At 39.7% G+C, this 24,935-nt stretch overlaps 1 protein-coding gene across 1 annotated transcript; it reads left to right on the top strand.

Annotated features, from left to right (window-relative positions):
* Positions 1-6,111: 6,111 nt before the first annotated feature.
* On the top strand, positions 6,112-8,372 carry LOC122674681 (holocytochrome c-type synthase-like). The gene has a single exon (XM_043873206.1). It carries the CDS (start codon positions 6,257-6,259, stop codon positions 7,079-7,081), a length of 825 nt encoding a protein of 274 aa, XP_043729141.1. The 5' UTR covers positions 6,112-6,256; the 3' UTR covers positions 7,082-8,372.
* The last annotated feature ends 16,563 nt before the right edge of the window (positions 8,373-24,935 follow it).

Below are 24,935 nucleotides of genomic sequence, written 5' to 3'. Positions count from 1 at the left end.
TCCTTTTTCAAGACAGGAGAAATTTGAGCATGTTTATTAGCTAGAGGTGAGAGACTGGAGGCTGCAAAAGGACTGAAAGGTTGAGGGACTTCCCTGGTGGTCCAGTGATTAAGAGTCCACCTGGCAATGCAGGGGACGCAGATTTGATCCATGGTCCAAAAAGATCCTACATAGTGATGAGCAACAAAGCGCGTGTGCCACATCTACTGACTCTACACTCTAGAGCCCTAGCACCTCAATGAAGAGTAGCCCCAGCTCACTGCATCTAGAGAAAGCCTGAGGACAGCAGTGAGGTTCAAGAAGGGTGGGACATATGAATGTCTATGGCTGACTCATACTGATGTATGGCAGAAACCAACACGATATTGTAAAGTGATTATCCTCCAATTAAAAATGAATTAAAAAAAGAAAAAATATATACAATTATTTTTTAAAAAGTTAAAAAAAATTATGGTACTAAAGAAGCCAAGAGAAAAAAAATATGGAAGAAGATTTCACCTTGATAGGCAGTTGCCAGTGACAGCTTGGCAACTCTGTGAGCTGGATACCAGTTAAGTAACTATGAAGATATTTGTAAACAAGCATAGTGTCTACTTCTTTAATTGATTTATTAAATCATTGCTACCTGTGCCAAGACTTTCTGTCTCTGATCTCTTATTATAAGTGATGGAATTTCTCTTTCTTTGCCTTTTTCTGGTCTGTAGTAGAATTCAAACACCACTGCTACTGGCACAGGATAGCAGGAACAAGTAAAATCCCTTGATAATTCATTATAAACTATTTTAAGATCATATTTAACCATTTGGATGTGCCTAGTATCTTAGTGAAATTCAAAACATAATGTCATTGACTGACATGTTTTTTCTCCATTTACTTTACAACTTACCCCCAGGAAAAACTACTAATGAGAAAAAATTCTAACATTTCTTTCAGCAAAAATATTTAACAAAATACTGTCTGACTCTCCCAACTCCAACCAGAAGATTGAAGTAGCCTATGCAACTGGAAAATTCAAGAAAAAGTTTTTGTGATCGGGAACTTTCTGCCATTTAAAAGGTTGTAACCATTTCCTTATGACATTGTCTTTCTAATGCCAATGGAGCTTAGTCACACGTGTCATCAGGGAAAGAAAACAGAGACGGGGTCTCAGAGAGACATGGCATGGGACATTTATACAGAATGAATTAAGGGGATGTAGCCATGTGCCATCTGCTACAAAATAATTTACAATCTCAGCACAGATTCCTGATACTGCACCTTGAATTCCTTGATACATGAAGTCAGGTATAACAGTTAATTATTTTTTGAAGTGTTTGTCATTAACAGTCCCATTCAGCTGTGTGTGTTGTGATCAAAGCTCTAAGGATATCTGTAGACTCATAATAGCAAACATCTCTTTCTGTTCAAGCAGAGAAAAAGAACTCTGTAGCTCAAGCTGACATCCCGGTAAGACCCAGAATGTTTCATATCTGCTTCATTTGGTGCTTTTGACTTGAAAAAATTGATGACAAATATATGCATTGCTACCACTGGGAAACTTTATATAGTTCCTCTTTTTAATTCAAGGACTACTCAGAATTAAAATTTTAAACCGGGGAAAGTAAAAATTTAAAGTAATATTTGAGAGGGAGCAAAAACTGCTGAGAGTAGGAGAGGCAAATAATAAAGCCATGAAGATATTCTGCAATGTTCTGAAGAGGAGGATGGATTGAAAATAGGTTCGTGAATCAAACAAACAGGTGGAATCAGGCAGTGATGTTTGAATCTAGGTGTGGGCACTTAGCAGCCCTGTGACACTGGATGAAATACTTGGGTCTGTAAACTCCAGTTTGCCCAACTATAAGTGGGTTGCTGTGAGTTTTAAATTAAACATGAAGTGATAAGTGTGATGCCTGGCACAGGGGAGATGCTTAATAAATGTCATTCATCATAATTAAAAAAGGATACCTAAGGGATGTATGAAATGGAAAATGGGTCTGATGAATACACACAGAGTTGTTTGTTAGAAACAAGCAGAGAACTATGGATAGACTGAGGAACTGCAGGTGTCCTCTGAGTGGGGGAAGCTAATCACTTGGGCACATGCTCACTTCTCTTTTACAAGAAATGCACCTGGTTAGTTTCAGGACAAAGGACAGTGACTCCACGGAGAGTTAAAAAAAACGCATATGTTCCCAGACTGTTTCACATCCTTGGCCCCTCTCCAACTTAAATGTCACTGAATAGGGCTTGGGTGAGATCCTGAAATCTGTTCATTCAAAGTGATCCTCAGAGGGTCTGATTACTTAGTCCAGAAACTACTGGGTTAGGAAATGAGGCTGAGAAAGAAAAGATAGATTAGAAAATCTCTATATGGCAATGATTAAAAAATATATATATCTGGGGGCTTTGAAGCCCTCTGAAATCTGACATGCAGATCCTTTAAAAAATGCAGTCTGTACCTCATAAAAATTTGCATATATTTCAAAGTGTTCACTTACCTCTGAAGCTCAGCCACACCAGGCTAGAGAAAACCCACTGTAAGTAATTATTTATGGAAACAGAACTCTGTGGCACAGATAACAACTAGTCAAATAAAAGAATTCCTTCCATGGGTTCCTAGTGGGTTGTGACAGAGACAGCTAGCCTTTCATCAGAAACTTGTGTCCTTATTACAGTGTAAAACTGTTGCTGAGAAACAACTACATCTGTCTCAGCCTCCCTCACATCTAGGTGTGGCCATGCCAGTGGCCTTGCCAATGAAATACGAGCAGAGGTGACATGTGTACCTTGCAGGAAAAGAAGGTCAAGAATGAGGCACACTCTCTGCATTGCCTCTTTTTTCTCACTTGCTGGCTGGATGAACACCCCTGGGGTAACCTTGGAGACCACTGCTGAGAACAGAAGAGAAGTAAATTGGATGGAGGCTGGGTCTTGAAAAACTGCTCAAAGGAACGCTGGCAGTTGATCAGCAGCACCCACTTTCCCTTACATTTAAGATAGATAAATTTATGTATTCAGCCACAGAGATTTCAGGGTTTCTTGTTTTAAAAGCTGCCCATGTTATCTTAACTAACCATTGTCAGTTTTCGGAACTGTGTACAGGACTGAGCCCCAGACCACTCCTAGGGAGATAAGTAGCAAGTGTATAGCCTTCTGGTATAGGTCAAGAAGTTCAATTTCCCCTGCTGTGGGCAGTGAATTTCATAGATGTTGTACTGGGAAGTAGAGTAGTGAATGAAGACGATTTTGCCCTCTAAGGCAATGGTAGAGCTAGTCAGTTATTTATTTCCCTGGATCCTCTCCTCCAGTACATGCTGTTTTCAGCTTAGAGTGTTTCATCCTGACTGGAAGGTTAATACCAATCTCAGGTCTAATGGATGAATGTTTGGGGTGAGGGTGGGGACCCTTTCTTGCTTCTGTCATCAGCTTACTCTCTGCATTTTAGGTTTCCCATTTAAAAAAGAGCAACAATTCTCTTTCTTTGTTTCCTAGGTATGTTTTGGGAGTTGAAAGAAAGGTTCAATGCCATTTTAGCAGAGACTGTTAGATGTTCCCCAAGTTCTTTTTCTCCTTTCCTTCATGAACACACAACTGACTCACTTTTCAGCCTCTTTTGCATCCCATTTGGGATAGCTGTGTGTCTGAGTTCTAGCTCATATATGAGTAGAAGTGATACATGCCACATTTTTTCTGGCTTTGAAAAATCTTCCATACTATTTTTGCATTTTGGCTGGCTGGGAGGGAAATGACCACAATAGCCTTGGAAGCTACACATTGAAGATGGCAAAGCTTCTGTCACTTTAGATCCCTAAATACCTGTGAGGGCAGACTCTGATCTTATCAGCTGCCCGGCAAGAAAAAATCCTATTGAGTTTGAAGCAATACTCATTTTGGCAGCTAATATTGCTCAACCAATATAGCTATTAACTAAACTTTGGATCGTATATGCCTCCTAAATATCTTTAAGAAGTTCGTAAATTAGCAAACATATATACATATACATATGCATATATATATATAGGCCTGCCTGGTGCCTCAGCAGTAAAGAATTCGCCTGCCAATGCAGGAGACGCAGGAGATGCATGTTCGATCTCTGGGTTGAGATGATCCCCTGGAGGAAGAAATGGCAACCTACTTCAGTATTCTTGCCTGGATAATCCCATGGACAGAGGAGCCTGGTGGGCTACAGTCCGCCAAGAGTTAGACATGACTTAATGACTAAAACAACATGTATACAATGTATATATTAGATACATAAGATCTTTATACATGCAACACACACACATACACCCACATACGTAGAAGGAGATCATCGATGATGTTTCAAATGGAATAATGAATATGAGGATATGAACACTGGACAAATACTCTGGGGATTTGATTTGAGTGGCAAGATATTTGACACTGGGGAGATCCCTTACCTAACATGGATAGGACCCAGCTAATTAAAGGAAAGTAAAGGGGTGGCTTTGAAATAGAAGTGGCTTTCATAGTTTTCTTTTTCATTTTTTTATCAGTGATTTGCTTGCTCAAATTAAAATCTGATGGAAATTAACTTCAGAATTGCTTCTTTTGAAATGATGGTAGTGGGTGAAGGGCTGAATTCCATCAGATTAGGGAAGGCTCTGCAGAAGCTTCCTAGGGCCACTCAGAACAGAATCTGGACCATTTTTAGTTAGACGAACTTTGGAAGTTTCTTTAGGATAGAACATGCCCTCATCCTCTTGGGAAAACACAACAAGTTTTTCCATTTTGTTCTTCTGTATTTATTTATTTTTTTTAATTTTTATTTATTTATTTTTTGTTCTTTTTCTTTTTTTGTTCTTCTGTATTTAGTTGAAAATAACACTAAATTCTGCTTCCACTTTCTGTTTTGATTAATAGTAACTTAACTGACTAAACTGATGGGAATCCAGTAATATTTCACCTTCTTTTCCAAGAGACCTGCATTAGAAAACATTGCTCCCAGGAGTCTGACCAAATTGCAATCTAGGATCTGTGTGAATATGCTTGTAGTTACTTTTGTGGAAGAATCTTCGATATTTGCTTTTAATGATAAAACTATTGTCACTGTCCCTTAGAACTTAGAGTTAAATTTTATTCCTAACTCTGTGTGTGTGCATTTGTGCTCTGTGAGTATATGTGCATGTGTGTGTGTATAATGACCAATATCTATAGAAATGACCAATAAAACCTTTGATGAAGGTCTTTCAGCTCTATAGGGAAATCTACTCATTTGCTAGCTTATGGTTTAAAACCTTATTCTAAAGGTTTTTATTATTGTTAAACAAAACATTGACTGATTTTATCAGTGAGCATTTCCGCCAGAAACAGATGGGATACTTAAAGGGAATAATAAATAAAGGCCCATATGTGGAGCAAGTCATAGCACAGTAAGTGTGTGTGTGTGTGTGTGTTAGTCACTCAGTTGTGTCCAACTCTCTGCGACTCCATGGATTGTAGCCCACCAGGCTACTCTGTCCATGGAATGCCATTCCCTTCCCCAAGGGATCTTCCCGACCCAGGGATTGAACCTGGGTCCCCTGCATTGCAGGTAGATTCTTTACTGTCTGAGCCACCAGGGAAACCCAGCGTAGTAAGTACCTGAGAGCTAGTAACAGTTGGAGTGTCATCACTATATCTGTTGGAGCCCAAAGGGTGGGATAATTACCAGAACCTGGAGAGAGAAAGGTATCTGGAGAAGGCTGTCTGAAAGGAGCTGTGACTTGTGGTTGAGGGATATTGCTAACCCACAGCTATGCAGCAGGAAGGGAATAGGGAGAGACGTAACCCAATTTTCCTCTGCTCCTTCTCTTCCATCTATAGGGAATTCACAGTAACCAAGCTCAAATGGAAACCAGAGGGCAAATGAGTCTGTTTACATAATTCATGCCTGTCAGCCTATGGGGTCTAGAGTACTGAAGAGAAAGGTAGAGACTTGATTTGGAAGGGCAAACACAATATCCAGCCCACTGACCATGGGTCATGGTTGTGAAATTCAAGAGTATTTGTAAATATTAGAGTAATTAGTGCTCATGGTTAAATAACTAATCATTTATTTGAGGTGCTCTATCATACATAAGACTATTCTTAATTATAAAAATATAAAAATAAAAACTCTGGGACCCGGGCAACAGCGGTGACCGAACGAGGGGAGGGGAAGGTGGTGGCAGCGGTTTGCTGCCACTCCGCGCCGGAGTTGGCGGTTAGAGGCGGGACCGGTAGCCGGGTACAGGAGTCAGAAACGCTTGGATTCAACACTGCGAGTCCCACCATGGGCTTGTCTGCATCCACCCCTGCTGCTTCGGTTCAGACCTCTACCCCTGCTGCTTCAGATCATCAGACAGCAGCCCCAACGTCTGGAAGTCCAATGCATGAAGGGAAAGTGAAAGGCTGTCCAGTGAATGCCGAGCCATCGGACTCCACCTGTGGGAGCAAAATGAGCTCTGTGCCTGCGCACCAGGAGCGCGCCTATGAGTACGTGCAGTGTCCCATCACCGGCGCCAAGGCTGGGAACAAGGAGAACCTGGATCCTTCTAACCTGATGCCACCTCCTAATCAAACACCAGCCCCTGACCAGCCGTTTCCACTATCTACTGTGAGAGAGGAATCGTCTATTCCGAGGGCAGATTCAGATAAAAAGTGGGTTTATCCTTCTGAACAGATGTTCTGGAATGCGATGTTAAGGAAAGGGTGGAAATGGAAGGATGAGGATATTAGTCAGAAAGACATGTATAATATCATTAGGATTCACAACCAGAATAATGAGCAAGCTTGGAAGGAGATTTTGAAATGGGAAGCCCTTCACGCTGCTGAGTGTCCCTGTGGTCCATCCCTGATCCGGTTTGGAGGCAAAGCGAAAGAGTATTCGCCACGGGCAAGAATTCGCTCCTGGATGGGGTACGAGCTGCCTTTCGACAGGCATGACTGGATCATCAACCGTTGCGGGACGGAAGTAAGATATGTCATTGACTACTACGATGGCGGTGAGGTCAACCAAGACTACCAGTTCACCATTCTGGACGTGCGGCCTGCTTTGGATTCGCTCTCGGCCGTATGGGACCGGATGAAGGTGGCCTGGTGGCGCTGGACTTCCTAAGCACTTCTTTGTCAGAGATGAGAAAATAGAAACAATTTTTTTTTTTCTGAGAAGTACATTAAACTATTTTCCCCAAACTGAATTGCACTCCTGACGTAACAGGGATGTCCAGGGGGTCACCCTACCTTCTATGCCACTTAGCAAAGGGTACTCAGCACGTCCTCTTGAGTTCCGTTTGTACCTTACAGTTGACGGCACATCATTTTAAGTTTTCTTCCCATGTAGAGAAGTGGTAGGCCCTCCGAGTTTTTCCTTTAACTGCAGTATTGCCTGTGTATTTGATCTAAAAAGTCTAAACTTCTGCAAAAGACCTTTGCCGAAAATATGAAGAGAGCTGCTCTTTTCCCTCCCTGTTTTATTTTTTTTTCCCTCCCTGTTTTAAATACTGATGCACAGATCTGAAAGCCCACGGGATGCTCAGCTTTGACCTGGTCCAATATTTTATTTAAAAGTGTTCTGTTAGGCTTTTTTATACAAGTTACCAGCATTTCTCAAGTCCATCTAATATAGTGGTGACCCCTGAAGAAAATACAGCCACACACTGGCAATGTACTCAGCCAACCTGAGGCGTGTGTGTCTTGCTCTCCAAATTCTAGCTGTTGTGATTTTTTTTTCAGACTGGACCTTGATCCAGAATAATTTCAACTCCCCTACAACTTGATGGCACATGTGTGTTGGGAGTATGTGTCTTAACTTTTTAAGTATTTCCCTTTTAATTCCCATTGTTCTGACATGTAACTGTGTTCCATGTAAGCAGGCTTCACTGTTCTGGCATTTGACAACTTACTCCCATTCTGGAGTTCATCCCTTCCCCTGCCTAAAGCCTTCCTCTTGTCCGCCTCGCCTGAACCTTGAAGGTCTGGCTGAAGTCACAACGCTAGGGATGGTCCTGCTCTAAAACATGGTATTTTATCCATTGCTAGAATTCACAAGGAGAATATTTTTCCCAAATGTAGAATGGTTACATCAGCTTACTCTCCGTTCACATCTGTTTTTTAAGGGACTTCTAAGTTTGCCACTGAAATTCTTTGTATCAGTCACCCACACACTGGTTGTTCAACTTAAGCAGCATGATATGACTGTTGGTGGTTTTTGTTTTAAGTGTTTATAGTATTAACTCATTTATCCTGAATATCGTGGAGTTAAGTTAGTACATGAACTTAGCAGTCTGGAGTGATTCATTTGGTATGAATGGTGTGTCTGTGTGGAGTTTCAAAAATCCAACAACCTTAAACTATGTTTCAAAATATTTGTGTATTTTCAAAGAAAATAAAACTGATACTTAACAGGTTTTGAAAATCTAAAAAAAAAAAAAAACAAAAAAAAAACCTCTGATTCTCTGTCCAGGGATCCCCATGTGGCTATTTAAATTTAAGACTAATTGGAATGAAATAAAGTTATAAATTCAGTTCCTCAGTTTCAGTAGTCGAATTTCAAGTGCTCAGTAGCTTCATGTGGCTGATGGCTGCTTTACTGAACAGTACAGACGGAGGGCATTTCCACCATTGCTGAGTTTTGTTAGATAACACTATTCTAGTTCATTCATTCCTCATTGTCCAGTGTCTTTACTCAACAAGAAAATAAAATGATTTCTGGAATTATTCATTTTTTTCCTGAACTCTTAGACCCTAAAAGTAGTATTAGTGTCAGATTTTAAAATATCTTATTCTGAATGAGTTAGTTATTTGGGTGCATGTATGCAAAAAAAAAAAACAAAACAAAATGAAACAAACAAACAAACAAACAAACAAAAAACAGCTCTGGCCAGCTTAGGGAAAAAGGAATATATTGGCAGGATCTTTAAGAATCCTAATTTCAATGTACCCAGAAGTAGGATTGCTGGATCATATAGTAGTTTAATGTTTAATTTTTTGAGGAACAGCCACACTATTATCCATCGTGGCTATACCGTATGTTAATACTTTCCCAGCAGTAGCATACACATGTTCTAATTTCTCCATATTCTTTATAGCATTTACCTTTATCTCCCCCCCCTTTTTTTTTGATAATTGCCACCCTAACAGGTATGAGATTTTATTGTGATTTTTGACTTGCAATTCTCTGACCATTAGTGATATTGAGCACCTTTTCTATACCTTGTGACCATTTAAATGTCTTCTTTGGGAAAATGTCTATTCAAGTTCTTTACCCATTTAAGTCAAGTTCTTAGCTTTTATCACTAAGCATGATTATAAAAAAACATGTTTCAGGGAATTACCTGGGTTCCAGCTGTTATCCCTGAACCCATTTAATTGTAGTAACCACTTCAGGATCTTGGTCAACACTGTAACACCCACTTTCGCCTATTTTCCCAATGGCAGGAGGATCCCTGCTCTGTCAGTAGCAGTCTCAGCTTTCATTTCGGTGAATTGTTGTTGGATGCCTGTTGTAGAAATTCCTTCCTTGTATAGCAATTTGCTCTTTTCTGTGGTGAAAATCTCTAAACTACTCAAATATGTGGGGTAGGAACAAAACGCATTGTGGGTGGATCATTATGTGTGATTGGAAGTAAACTTTTCAAACACAGTTTGACTTTTAAAATGCAATGAAATGAGATGATCAGCTTTGTATTTAGAAAGTAGGACTGTATTTAATTTGCTCTATGAATTATTCTCTGTTTAGTTAGTTGATCAGCACACCTCAAAATAAGATTTGCATTCACTCTGCCAGGTCCCTGGGGCTGATACCAATCTGGAGCTACCATAAGTTAAAGTTTTTTCTTCAGGATTTTTCTCAGATCATTCAGATAGTGTGAACTCAGATTGTAAACGAGGTTTAGGAATGGCTTATGGTTATGAATTACTGAGGTAAATACATATTTTTTTCCCCTCCTTCCAAGAGATGAGTTTCTTTGGCACAGATGAGTTTCTTTTCTGTTCCGTTCTGTGTGGTGGGGTTTATGTCTCACTCACCCTTATATGGTGAGTGCAGCAGGTAATTCACTTATTGAATTACCCATCTTGAGGTGCCCTAGGCTTTATATCAGACCCCCTACTTTCTAAGCAGGTGTCACGTAGATGCTCAAGGTCACACAAGTTCAATAAAAACCTTTAACCTTGGTTTTTTTTTTACTTCCTGAAGCCTCTGGTTACTTTTGAGGCTTGACATTTTTACACTTTTTTGTTATCTCAGTGATGTATTTAAAAATAATTCAAATATTTTATCTGATATTTTTTTTTATTTAAACAGGTTATTCAGGGTATCTAATCTGTCTTACTTTCAAATGGAGAAGTCCTTCTACCTTTATTTCAAAGGTAAAGAAACATAGATTCAGTGTTACCATGACTTTCCTAAGATCAGACAGTTGTTTTGAACAACCACATATGCACTATTAGATACTAATTTTAAGACAAGACCAAAATCAGACTTTCTGACAATGCCTGGAACCTTGCTTTTACCTCTGTACTTAAAAGATCAATGTCTTAATCAAAGTTGATTTGACTATACAACATAGAACCTATTACTAATATGTTAAGCCAAAAGGAAGATGTGGGTGGTCTTACAGTCTCTGGTGGGTCAGATGGTAAAGAATTCACCTGCAATGCAGGAGACATGGGTTGGATCCTGGGTCAGGAAGATCCCCTGGAGAAGGAAATGGCAACCCACTCCTGTATTCTTGCCTGGAGAATCCCATGCACAGAGGACCCTGGCAGGCTATGAATTTAAGACAGTCATTCTTTCTGTGTTTTCCACCCAACAGAGCCTCCAGTCTCTATCGTTCTCTTGTGCTCACTTTATTCTCTTAGTGTTAGCTGACCTTTTGTCCTTCATTTCACATAAGGTGAAAAATAACCATTCTAGTCCCTTTTAAGTTATCTCACAACTAAAATATTCAACAGAGACAGACTGGGGTGTCCCAGTTTTAATTTCAAAATGATGATCCAAGTGGGATGATATAATCGGTTCAGTGTGGGTATTTTCTTCCAGTTAGCTTTGGCTAGAGTGTCATCTTGGGGTATGATAGCAGAGTTTCTGAGAGTGAAGTATGGACATATTTAAAAAAAGAAATGAGGAAATAATAAAATAATATATATCCATCTTTAGTACTTCTAGGAAAATAAAGAAACAGATAAATAAAATTTTTACTGTAGAATTTTGCAGCATGCCAATAATTTGGGCACCTAAAATAACAGGATGGCTTGTTTCTCCTTTTGTTAAATAAGACAAAAAAAAAAAAAAATCCTTTGTCTTCATACTAACCCTTTGTTCATGTAATATGCTTGTTAGAGTGATATTTATTTCCTTTCCAGGCCAGTCCAAAAGTCACTAACTGTGGTCTAATGCTTTGTTCCAGCCAGTGTGTGCCAGATATAGGATGCAAAAGAATGACCTTTTTGAGCCTGACTCCTTATAGAGGATGGTTGCCAAAAAGTCAGCTTATAGGTAGATTTAATGAATGGGACAATCCATCACGAATTGGACAAGACCTACTTGAAACTGCTACTGATTGTGAGCCTATTTCAGATGTTTTGTTTAACTAAGAGTCTATAGAATCAGTTATTTTCTTGGTTTATTTTATTTCTTCCAATCTGAAATAAACAGTCTTTTGAATACTGGGTAGAGAAAAAAGAAGATAATGTAAGTTGTGTGTGTGTGTGCAGGAAGGGGAATTATTTTAAACAATTAAGGGAAATATCTTCTAAGAATTAGAAATCTAGATTCTCAGGAGATTTGAGAATATACATTTCAAATGTATATGTAAATGTAATGTAAAGAACACAAAAATAAGTTGTATATTTGGAAGCTATTTTGAGATTAAGAACAATTCTTAGAGAAATACTATGGGAGTTATTGAAAGTCTAAGGTCAATAATACATCTAAACAAGATCGAAGAAGGGTGAAGACTAACTTGGATGTATCTCTCTTCATAGTTCCGAAGAAAATGGTAAACGTGTTGTAGAGAATTGGGAAAGAAATTTGAAACAAATTTGATGCAGTTTTTGTTGGGAAAATACTCTGGTTACGCACTAATATTGCCCAAGCTCCCAGTAGTTGCTGATTTTTAATTTGTCAGTCAAATAGACTGGATTCCCTAGGCTTTGAATCACATTGTGATGACCATAAAAATATACAATAAACCCATTTTGCCCATTTTGAATTGAGCTACAGAAGGGGTTTTTCCTGAGTAACTTTTTTTTTTTTTTTTTGGTTGTTTATGTGATGTAATCCTCCTAAAACAAGCATAGGATAGTTTATATTCTGGGAAATAGCTGTGACTTCTAGCCACCCCCCCACCCCCAACAGATATCATTTCAGGTGATAATCAACAAGAGTCTTTAAGAGTTTATAAACCTTTCTAAGCAGTCAGGTACTGTATTATTCACCAACATAAATACTCCTCTTAACTATGGTAGTGTCTGGCACAATATATGTGCTCAATTACTATTTGTAGGATGAATGGACAAGGTACATATCCTATTGGTTTCAAAGAGAATAAATGACATGATATACTATCTTAGATTTTTCATTTGATTTTGCAGGGTATAGTGAGGTGAATAAAATAAAAATAAATGATATCAAATTGATTTGCAATTCAGGCTTGGAAATTTAGGAGTTTCTGGGTCATAAAATAATGGTTAAGGTTGAATCTACATAATCTACATTAACTGCTGGTTTGTCCCTGAAAACTTGTCCAGGGCTCACTGACATTAAAGAGAGCAAGAATTATGAACTGCAACCTACCTAGACATATAATTTATCTCTTTTCATATGGCATTTACCTTGAATAGTGATGAGTACATTAAAAATACCATAAATAATGTCATAGAAACCTGTTTTATTTTGGAATTTTAAAATTGAAAACTTAGGGGAGAAAGGACTCAATAGTGGAATGAATTTGGCTGTATAATGATATCTTTTGGTAAAATTAAAATAAAATTTTAATTATGAAGGAGACCTCTACACATTTTTTTATATAACTAGAACTGGAGAAAATGTCAACTGATAATTTGGGATATTTTGCTCTTGGTAGTCTGCTAGGATGAATTGTTAAAATGTGGGAATAACGTCCCATTCTTCTTTGAATTTCTAAGATCTAACATAAAGTCTGGCCTCTCTCCCTCAAAACGGAAGTGGAGTTGATACTAGTCAACACTAACCTAATCAGATAATCCTGTGAATTTAGTTGAGAACCCACCCATTAAGACCTTTATGGACAGCACATGAATGAAAGTATTTCAGACTTCTCCTTCAGAAATCCACCTCAGACTTCGTCCTTTTCACTAATGAGATGTTACAGTGCAGTGTTACTTTAAAAACCATTTGAACAGCAAAAAAAAAAAAAAAAAGTCACTGAAATTATTATATAAAAATTCTATTTCCTACAGGGGCAAAAGGACAAAGCATTAGGGACTGAGGCTGAAATTTCAGCTTTGAATTGAATGTATCTTGAAACATGAGGCAATACATCTTTGGTTGACTAAGGTAATACGTAAGATGAAATACCTTTTACAGAATCCATCTTGAAAAGTATAAGCCAATGACAGCAGTCAGTTCTTTTTCAAGAAGCAATAAGGACATAGTTAAAAGCTTTAATGTTGAGAAATGGGTTTGCTGGTGCTTTAGGGGACAGAATGTGTTATTCACAGGAAAGAAGCGTTAAGTTTTCAGGAAAATGTTAAGTGCAGTGGGATGTCACTGAAACAAACTATTAGGGAATATTAAGTCTCTGGTTGGAGCAATAGGTTCAAAGATTATTTCTCCCCAGCTCCTCTTTGCTGTCCCTATAGATTAAGTGATACGCAGTTTTATAATTACTCACTTCTCTCTTGCGCATGTACCATTGATCTCTGTATCCAGTTGTGACCTCTCCACCTGCCTTGAGAATCATAGATACACAGTCCTGGTGGACATCTTCACTTGGGTGTCTTACAGTCTGAAACTAGTATCGCCATTTTCTTCCTTTCCCCAGCACTACCCAGCAATGGTGAATCTTGCAGTATTACTGATATCACCATTTATCCAGTTGCTTGAGACAGAAAAACTGGGAGTTACAGGGGCCCTGGTGAGGGCTGCTGTTTGCAGTGCTTTTGTGAAAAGCAGAAAGTGTTGACGTTCCTCTGTGCATACACAGACTCTACTCATAGGAAGGCTCAGGTTGGATTGCAGTTCCCTTTTCCCTCCTCAATTTGGAGCATGACATGCATAAAAATAGGAAACAATCCTCAGTCTAGATTTTTCTACTTTTTAACCTACATCTGATCAGTTTTCAACACTCGAATATCCTTGAATCTGCAACTCCTCTATCTCCTCTGTATCCTTGAATCTATAACTACTCTGCCTAATTGTCTATTAAATGAAATATTTAATATTGAAAAGTATGTTATGTATGCATGATTACTGTATGTAATAATACAGAAAACATCAGGGAACACACCACCTGCCCAAGAACCAGAATGTTATTGCTATTTTGCTCTGTGCTTTTTGATTCTTACTTATTATTTAAACTATGGCTAAAGCGGCCTAGTCTCATTTCAACTCCCCAATATGTCCACATCCAGCTACATAACACATCACCTTACATCTAGCCATTTCACTCCCCTGCCTAAAACTTTTCTATATATTTCCATTCCTTAAAAAAGAACCCCTAAATTTCCCAGTATGGCAGAGAAAGATTTTCAAGTTCTGTCCCCTATAGGGCAAAAGCTTCATTTTTGGCTGCTTCATAGTTTAGGCAGAACTAAAGTGGTTCCCCAGACGGCTCACTCCACTGTTTGCTCTGCATGAATCACCACTTCTTCTATTTTGTCCAGTCAATTCTTTCCAATTTTACTGAATTATCTCTGAGTCTGTCTGCTTTCCTAGACTGCAAGCTATTTGAAGCTAACAAAGACATCTCATTTATTTTTTCTTTCTCATCCAGTTTCTGGATCACTGCAGGGTTTTAAATACTTGAATCAAAATGATTAGGAAGGAAGTTCATCTTAATATTTTGGGGAGTGATACCAAATCTTTATGCTATATTTTTGCTTTAATTTCAACTGGTCATCGAGACATTTGTGACAGTTCAATTCAGTCACTCAGTCGTGTCTGACTCTTTGTGACCCCATGAATCGCAGCATGCCAGGCCTCCCTGTCCATCACCATCTCCCGGAGTTTATTCAAGCTCATGCCCATCGAGTCGGTGATGCCACCCAGCCATCTCATCCTCTGTCGTCATCCCTTCTCCTCCTGCCCCCAATCCCTCCCAGCATCAGGGTCTTTTCCAATGAGTCAACTCTTCGCATGAGGTGATCAAGGTATTGGAGTTTCAGCTTCAGCATCAGTCCTTCCAATGAACACCCAGGACTGATCTTCAGGATGGACTGGCTGGATCTCCTTGCAGTCCAAGGGACTCTCAAGAGTCTTCTGCAACACCACAGTTCAAAAGCATCAATTTTTTGGCGCACAGCTTTCTTCACAGTCCAACTCTCACATCCACACATGACCACTGGAAAAACCATAGCCTTGACCAGACAGACCTTTGTTGGCAAAGTAATGTCTCTGCTTTTTATTTATTTATTTATTTTTTGTCTCTGCTTTTTAATATGCTATCTAGGTTGGTCATAACTTTCCTTTCAAGGAGCAAGCGTCTTTTAATTTCATGGCTGCAGTCACCATCTGCAGTGATTTTGGAGCCCCCCAAAATAAAGTCTGACACTGTTTCCACTGTCTCCCCATCATTTCCCATGAGGTGATGGGACCAGATGCCATGATCTTAGTTGTCTGAACGTTGAGCTTTAAGCCACCTTTTTCACTCTCCTCTTCCACTCTCATCAAGAGGCTTTTTAGTTCCTCTTCACTTTCTGCCATAAGGGTGGTGTCATCTGCATATCTGAGGTTATTGATATTTCTCCCGGCAATCTTGACTCCAGCTTGTGATTCTTCCAGCCCAGCGTTTCTCATGATGTACTCTGCATATAAGTAAAATAAGCAGGGTGACAATATGCAACCTTGATGTACTCCTTTTCCTATTTGGAACCAGTCTGTTGTTTCATGTCCAGTTCTAACTGTTGCTTCCTGACCTGCATACAGGTTTCTCAAGAGGCAGGTCAGGTGGTCTGGTACTCCCATCTCTTGCAGAATTTTCCACAGTTTATTGTAACCCACACAGTCGAAGGCTTTGGCATAGTCAATAAAGCAGAAATAGATGTTTTTCTGGAACTCTCTTGCTTTTTTGATGACCCAGCAGATATTGGCAATTTGATCTCTGGTTCCTCTGCCTTTTCTAAAACCAGCTTGAACATCTGGAAGTTCACGGTTCACATATTGCTAAAGCCTGGCTTGGAGAATTTTGAGCATTACTTTACTAGCATGTGAGATGAGTGCAATTGTGCAATAGTTTGAGCATTCTTTGGGATTGCCTTTCTTTGGGACTGGAATGAAAACTGACCTTTTCCAGTCCTGTGGCCACTGCTGAGTTTTCCAAATTTGCTGGCATATTGAGTGCAGCACTTTCACAGCATCATCTTTCAGGATTTGAAATAGCTCAACTGGAATTCCATCACATTCACTAGCTTTGTTCACAGTGATGCCTTCTAAGGCCCACTTGACTTCACATTCCAGGATGTCTGGCTCTAGGTGAGTGATCACACCATTGTGATTATCTGGGTCATGAAGATCTTTTTTTACAGTTCTTCTGTGTATTCTTGCCACCTCTTCTTAATATCTTCTGCTTCTGTTAGGTCCATACCATTTCTGTCCTTTATTGAACCCATCTTTGCCTAAAATGTTCCCTTGATATCTCTAATTTTCTTGAAGAGATCTCTAGTCTTTCCCATTCTGTTGTTTGCCTCTATTTCTTTGCATTGATCGCTGAGGAAGGCTTTCTTATCTCTCCTTGCTATTCTTTGGAAATCTGCATTCAAATGGGAATATCTTTCCTTTTCTCCTTTGCTTTTTGATTCTCTTCTTTTCACAGCTATTTGTAAGGCCTTCTCAGACAACCATTTTGCCTTTTTGCATTTCTTTTCCATGGGGATGGTCTTGATCCCTGTGGGAATATCTTTCCTTTTCTCCTTTGCTTTTCACTTCTCTTCTTTTCACAGCTATTTGTAAGGCCTCTTCAGACAACCATTTTGCCTTTTTGCATTTCTTTTCCATGGGGATGGTCTTGATCCCTGTCTCCTGTACAATGTCACGAACCTCCTAGTTATAAAGTTTCTTTTATAAAAGGATCAATTTGAATATTTTTACATCTAAGCAAGACTGATTTGTGGGAAAAGCAATAAGCATGTGCATTGTTTGGTATGCTTAGAAAAATATCAAGATGCACTTACTACCTTTAAATACAAAGCATCATTCAAACTTCTTTAAGGTGAAAAGTATCCTTTAAAACTTAATACTTGAGAAAGTCCACAGATGGGGTTAAATAACAGTTATTCATATACTAATTGAATTTGTATAACGAGATTGCCTCCATCCTGACAGTCAGTAAAAAATGGTGGCCCTGGAAGAAGAGCAGCTTTGAAGTCAGAGGGTGGAGGAAAAACTGTAACAAATTAAACTGCTCTATGAGCACAGAGCTGATGGGAGCCTCATCTGACCCTGAACAGTAGGGTAGGAATGAGGAATGGGAAGAGAGATATGCCAGAGATCACAGAAGGAAACAAAAGGGAAAATATGTGGGTGCTAAGGAAACTTCTAAAACCTACTCTGGAGTGTCCTGAGACAACAGTCAGGTAGGCTGAGTTTATGTGATACCAAGCAAATCCTTTGGGTTCACTCATGTAATTATGTTGGAGTGGAGGATAAAATCAACATTACTGTCTGACATTTTAACTGTCAGAGTCCTTGATTCACATTAAGAATTTTCTGTAAGGTAATTCAGAGGCAATGTCTACATGATGGGAAAGAATTAGAAAATGCATATTTAAAGACATCTGTAACAAATGTCTTTAGAGCATCGGACCTTGCTTCTATCATCAGTCCCATCCACTATTGCATAGGAACCTGGAATGTTAGGTCCGTGAATCAAGGCAAATTGGAAGTGGTCAAACAGGAGATGGCAAGAGTGAATGTCAACATTCTAGGAATCAGCGAACTAAAATGGACTGGAATGGGTGAATTTAACTCAGATGACCATTATATCTACTACTGTGGGCAGGAATCCCTTAGAAGAAATGGAGTAGCCATCATAGTCAAAAAAAGAGTTCAAAATGCAGTACTTGGATGCAATCTCAAAAACAACAGAATGATCTCTGTTTGTTTCCAAGGCAAACCATTCAATATCACGGTAATCCAAGCCTATGCCCCAACCAGTAACGTTGAAGAAGCTGAAGTTGAGCAGTTCTATGAAGACCTACAAGACCTTTCAGAACTAATACCCAGAAAAGATGTCTTTTTCATTATAGGGGACTGAAATGCAAAAGTAGGAAGTGAAGAAACACCTGGAGTAACAGGCAAATTTGGCCTTGGAGTACAGAATGAAGCAGGGCAAAAGCTAATAGAGTTTTTCCAAGAGAACGCACTGGTCATAGCAAACACCCTCTTCCAACAACACAAGAGAAGACTACACATGGACATCACCAGATGGTCAACACTGAAATCAGATTGATTATATTCTTTGTAGCCAAAGATGGAGAAGCTCTATACAGTCAGCAAAAATAAAAAGACCAGGAGCTGAGTGTGGCTCAGATCATGAACTCCTTATTGCCAAATTCAGACTCAAACTGAAGAAAGTAGGGAATACCACTAGACCATTTAGGTATGACCTAAATTAAATCCCTTATGACTATACAGTGGAAGTGAGAAATAGATTTAAGGGACTAGATCTGATAGACAGAGAGCCTGATGAACTATGGACTGAGGTTCATGACATTGTACAAGAGACAGGGATCAAGACCATCCCCATGGAAAAGAAATGCAAAAAGGCAAAATGGTTGTCTGAGAAGGCCTTACAAATAGCTGTGAAATGAAGAGAAGCAAAAAGCAAAGGAGAAAGGGAAAGATATTCCCATTTGAATGCAGATTTCCAAAGAATAGTCAGGAGAGATAAGAAACCCTTCCTCAGCGATCAATACAAAGAAATGGAGGCAAACAACAGAATGGGAAAGACTAGAGATCTCTTCAAGAAAATTAGACATACCAAGGGAACATTTCATGCAAAGATGGGCTCAATAAGGGACAGAAATGATATGGACCTAACAGAAGCAGAAGATATTAAGAAGAGGTGGCAAGAATACACAGAAGAACTGTACAAAAAAGATCTTCATGACCCAGATAATCACAATGGTGTGATCACTCACCTAGAGCCAGACATCCTGGAATGTGAAGTCAAGTGGGCCTTAGAAAGCATCACTGTGAACAAAGCTAGTGAATGTGATGGAATTCCAGTTGAGCTATTTCAAATCCTGAAAGATGATGCTGTGAAAGTGCTGCACTCAATATGCCAGCAAATTTGGAAAACTCAGCAGTGGCCACAGGACTGGAAAAGCTCAGTTTTCATTCCAATCCCAAAGAAAGGCAATCCCAAAGAATGCTCAAACTATTGCACAATTGCATTCATCTCACACACTAGTAAGGTAATGCTCAAAATTCTCCAAGCCAGGCTTCAGCAATATGTGAACCGTGAACTTCCAGATGTTCAAGTTGGTTTTAGAAAAGGCAGAGGAACCAGAGATCAAATTGTCAATATCTGCTGGGTCATCAAAAAAGCAAGAGAGTTCCAGAAAAACATCTATTTCTGCTTTATTGACTACGCCAAAGCCTTCGACTGTGTGGGTCACAATAAACTGTGGAAAATTCTGCAAGAGATGGGAGTACCAGACCACCTGACCTGCCTCTTGAGAAACCTGTATGCAGGTCAGGAAGCAACAGTTAGAACTGGACATGGAACAACAGACTGGTTCCAGATAGGAAAAGGAGTACGTCAAGGCTGTATATTGTCACCCTGCTTATTTTACTTATATGCAGAGTACATCATGAGAAACGTTGGACTGGAAGAAGCAGAAGCTGAAATCAAGATTGCCGGGAGAAATATCAATAACCTCAGATATGCAGATGACACCACCCTTATGGCAGAAAGTGAAGAGGAACTAAAAAGCCTCTTGATGAAAGTGAAAGAAGAGAGTGAAAAAGTTGGCTTAAAGCTCAACGTTCAGACAACTAAGATCATGGCATCTGGTCCCATCACCTCATGGGAAATAGATGGGGAGACAGTGGAAACAGTGTCAGACTTTATTTTGGGGGGCTCCAAAATCACTGCAGATGGTGACTGCAGCCATGAAATTAGAAGACGCTTACTCCTTGGAAGGAAAGTTATGACCAACCTAGATAGCATATTAAAAAGCAGAGACATTACTTTGCCAACAAAGGTCTGTCTGGTCAAGGCTATGGTTTTTCCAGTGGTCATGTGTGGATGTGAGAGTTGGACTGTGAAGAAAGCTGAGTGCCAAAAAATTGATGCTTTTGAACTGTGGTGTTGCAGAAGACTCTTGAGAGTCCCTTGGACTGCAAGGAGATCCAACCAGTCAATCCTAAAGCAGATCAGTCCTGGGTTTTCATTGGAAGGACTGATGCTGAAGCTGAAACTGCAATACTTTGATCACCTCATGCGAAGAGTTGACTCATTGGAAAAGACCCTGATGCTGGGAGGGATTGGGGGCAGGAGGAGAAGGGGACAACAGAGGATGAGATGGCTGGATGGCATCACCGACTCTATGGGTAAGAGTTTAAGTAAACTCCGGGAGTTTGTGATGGACAGGGAGGCCTGGCATGTTGCGATTCATGGGGTCGCAAAGAGTTGGAAACGACTGAGCGACTGAACTGAACTGAACTGATTATTTAATTGCAAAGTCAAACAGAAGTACAGAGCATTTCAAAATCACCTTGGGTGATTTTTATTCTGGATGTCAGCCATAAGAGCAAAGTTTTAGCCTCTTCAGGCATCATTTGGCTTTCCTGGTGGCTCAGCAGTAAAGAATCTGCCTTCAATGCAGGAGCCATAGGAGATGAGTATTCAATCTCTGGGTGGGGAAGATATCCTGGAGGAGGAAATGGCAACCCAACCCACTCCAGTATCCTTGCCTGGAAAACTACATGGACAGAGGAGCCTGTGGGCTATCAGTCCATGTAGTCGCAAGAGTTGGACACGACTGAACAACTAAACCACCACCACCAAACTCACAAGACACAGGTTTAGCTTTTGACCTCCCTTTCCATATCTATAGCAATCACATACTATGAAAAAGTTTGGTTAGTAATGTGGTCTATCCTTTATTCTTCAGTCCTAATGCATATCATGGAGGGACAGGATGTTTGAAAACTTTAGTACATTTTTCAAAGTGACAGATATTTGTTGGGAATCGCCAAAGAATGGATGTTTTTGAACTATGGTGTTGGAGAAGACTCTTGATAGTCCCTTGGACTGTAAGGAGATCCAACCAGTCCATCCTAAAGGAAATCAGTCCCGAATATTCACTGGAAGGACTGATGCTGAAGTTGAAGTTCCAATGCTTTGGCCACCTGATGCGAAGAACCGACTCATTGGAAAAGACCCTGATGCAGGGAAAGATTGAAGGTGGGAGGAGAAGGGGATGACAGAGGATGAGATAGTTGGACGGTATCACTGACCCAATAGACATGAGTTTGAGTAAGCTCTGGGAGTTGGTGATGGATAGGGAAGCCTGGTGTGGTTCAGTCCATGGGGTTGCAAACAGTCGGACACAGCTGAGCAACTGCACTCAACTGAATTAAACTGATTCTATTTTCAGGGCAGTGTGCAATGAATAAGACATGATTCCTGTCCTCACAGAACTTATCAGAGGTCCTCATGCCCAGATAGAGGGCAGTATGTGATAAATGTTATATAGAGTGTAAAATTGCCTCCCCAAGTTTACAGGAGAAGATTAACTCTGTTTGACAAAGACTGAAAAGATTTTCCCAATGAATGGCATCTAAAGAATAGCTATAATCTCAAAATGTAGAGTTATTGGACAGGGGTGTTCCAGATAAAGGGAGGAGTATGAGCCAAAATACAAAGGCAGGGAGGGCAAGGAGGTAGAAGGATTTGAATGGCAGAGAGTTAGACGCCTTGTCTACTACTTAAGGTTTTGACTGAGAAACGTTCTCAGTGCATGACAGCTCCTTTGTTATTCTTGGAAAAATAATTTAAGCTTGCTCCTTTTGCTACATAACATTCTTACAGTTCAGTTGTTCATCTTCAACTGGTTTGATTTTAGGGGAAATAAAAATCTCTTTCTTACCAGCTAACAGGAAAATTTAGGAAATTTTTTCTTATTTTGTTATTTAAATATGACATCTTAAAACCTCATGTGCTTAGGACTCCATGCTTCCATTTCAGAGCGCATGGGATCGATGACTGCTCAGGGAACTAAGAGCCTGCATGCCACAGGGCTAAAAAACCCACCCCCAAACCCTTAGTTTTCTCCCCCTTTCTTTTCCATTACCCTATTGCCAATTACCATCATCTTTCTCCCGAACTTCTACAAAAGTTCCCCAATTCATCTGCCTGCTTCCAGGCACAGCCACACTCCTGTAATCCTTAATCCACACAGAAGCAAGAAAGATGGTTTTAAATTTTGATTAAATTAAATGTGAACCTATAGAGAGTCCCATGAGTTGTGTATTCTGGAAGATGATACAGTGGTGGCAATACTGGTTATAAATCCCCCTGCACTCTTACACAAAATGTCAGTGTTGTTTCTCCCAGTCTCTGAGGGAGTCTGGTCACTGGGAAGTGCAGGAACTGCTGAAGCCAGAAGTTTTTCTAAGCATGGATTTGTGATATACATCCCTGGGAGTCACCCTCTCATGGGCTGACCTATATGCTGCTGCCGGAGATAAAGGATAGCGTGCCATAAGCCTTATCAGTTCATATAGCAGCTTTGCTTGTAATGGTGTGATTAAGCCATTGTTTGGGCGAAAACACCTTAACATCGAATTGAGCTGTCAGGGATTTGCTGGTAATGTAGCGATTTTTCAGACAAGGTTCTGGCGCTTTCTGATAACATCACCATTTTGTATGTAATTAATACTACTGCTAGGTGAGCAGTGTTTCTGAGGTGAACTTTGACTACTTCAGAAGTCTGGGACTGGGGGGAGAGGCGACATTTTCTCAAGCGTCTGAATTTGGTTTTCTCTGTTTTTTCCTCCTCCCCTGAACTGGTCTTCATAGCCCTGCTATTGTTACACTTTATGATAAAAAGCACAAACAGTACCGCCCCCACCCCCGCCAAGTAAACATAAAACTATTTCCAGTTGGTGTTTTTTTTTAATTAGAAAAATCCTTTTATTTTATATTGGAATATAGCTGATTAACACTGTTGTGATAGTTTCAGGTGGACAGCAAAAGGACTCAGCTGCACATACAGATGCATGCATTCTCCCCCAAACACCCCTCCCATCTAGGCTGTCACATAACATTGAACAGAGTTTCATCTGCTCTATAGTAGGTCCTTGTTGTTTATCCATTTAAAATATTAATATAGCAGTGTGCACACGTCCATCCCATCCCAAACTCCCTAACTCTCCCTTTGCCCCATCCTTACCTGCTGGCAACCATAAATTTGTTCTTTAAGTTTGGGGGTCTGTTTCTGTTTTGTAAACGAGGTCATTTGTATCATTTCTTTTTAGATAACTCATATAAAGGATGTCACAGGATATTTCGCCTTCTCTATCTGACTTACCTCACTCAGTATGACAGTCTCTAGGTCTAGGAGGAGTGGTTTTAGGAAATAAATAATTTTTTTTTATTGACGCACGCAGAAACGAGCAACAAGGGATGCCATTTGAGGCTCTAGGCTTGAAGAGAAATAGTATCATTTGAGCCTACTGAGAGTTGGAGCTTTGGAAAAGGGATCAATTAATATTAATTGCAGTATTGGAGGAATGTAACTGGTAGAAATATAGCTTAAAGCATAGAGCATAAGGTAGAAAAAGTATGACTTCTCTCTCCTCCCAACATCTGTTTGCCTTCTAATATTGCCCAGTGGCCAAGCCTTACTTAAGCTCAGCCACAAAGGCTCTCAAGCACCCTGGGCCATTGAACCAGTGACAGAGCAGGAAGAATAAGAGCTAAGAACAAATTCATGGCACTAAATGAACAATAACCACAACATTTCTAATTTTCAGCTGTATTACTGTTTCCTGAAATGTGCTCCAATTATCTGAAGGGGTTTAAAAGTTTTTTGAAACAATGGTTAAAGTCGTTTTGTGGAGTCATGTCAAAAAGGCCAGCAACAAACAGCATTGCAAGTCTAAGTTTGGAAACTGCTGGATCATGAAAAAAAAATCCATGCCTGCAGTTTTGGCTTTACCACTGAATATGATGAGCAGGGGGCTGGAAACAGGGGGCTCTGGCTACACCACCAAACAAGCAAGTCTCTGTGACTCTTCCTCATGTAACATTAGGAAGAGTCTTTATTGTTCTAACCTGCGAAGGTCACTATTACCACTACTGAATCACAGATAACTTCTGTAATATATACTTAAGAGAGGCAAATCCACAGCCCCAAATGTATGTAATAATGAAAACCATTTAGATGTGATTTTAATTTTATCACTGTTTGGGGATCATCCATAATATCACAGCAAGGTTAGTTGGAAGCTGATATAAACACAGATGTCCTCTGTACAAAGTCTGCTATAGCTTTGTGATATGAAATTAAATGCAAATATGTGAAATCAATGAAAAGCTGAAACATGAGAGAATGCTGGAATTCCAATACTGCAGAGATGGCTATGTTTCTTATTTTTGCTTCTCTTAGAATATATGCTTGCAAATTAGCATCCACTGAAGGTCAAAGATAATAATGGTAAAGCCATTGACTGTTTTCCATGTGGCCTACACTCTCAGATTTGAGTCTTCGTCTCTTGCTTTTCATGGGGCAAGGATTTATTTTCCTCCTAGAGAGCA

Source organism: Cervus elaphus, chromosome 18 (genome assembly GCF_910594005.1).
Source record: "Cervus elaphus chromosome 18, mCerEla1.1, whole genome shotgun sequence".
Classification (NCBI taxonomy): Eukaryota; Metazoa; Chordata; class Mammalia; order Artiodactyla; family Cervidae; genus Cervus; species Cervus elaphus.
The sequence above is the reverse complement of the archived record's forward strand: the minus strand, read 5'-3'. Positions and strand labels throughout refer to the sequence as shown.

Excerpts from the sequence above, each read along its gene's own strand:
- LOC122674681 (XM_043873206.1), top strand. The coding sequence starts at position 6,257 with ATGGGCTTGTCTGCATCCACCCCTGCTGCTTCGGTTCAGACCTCTACC.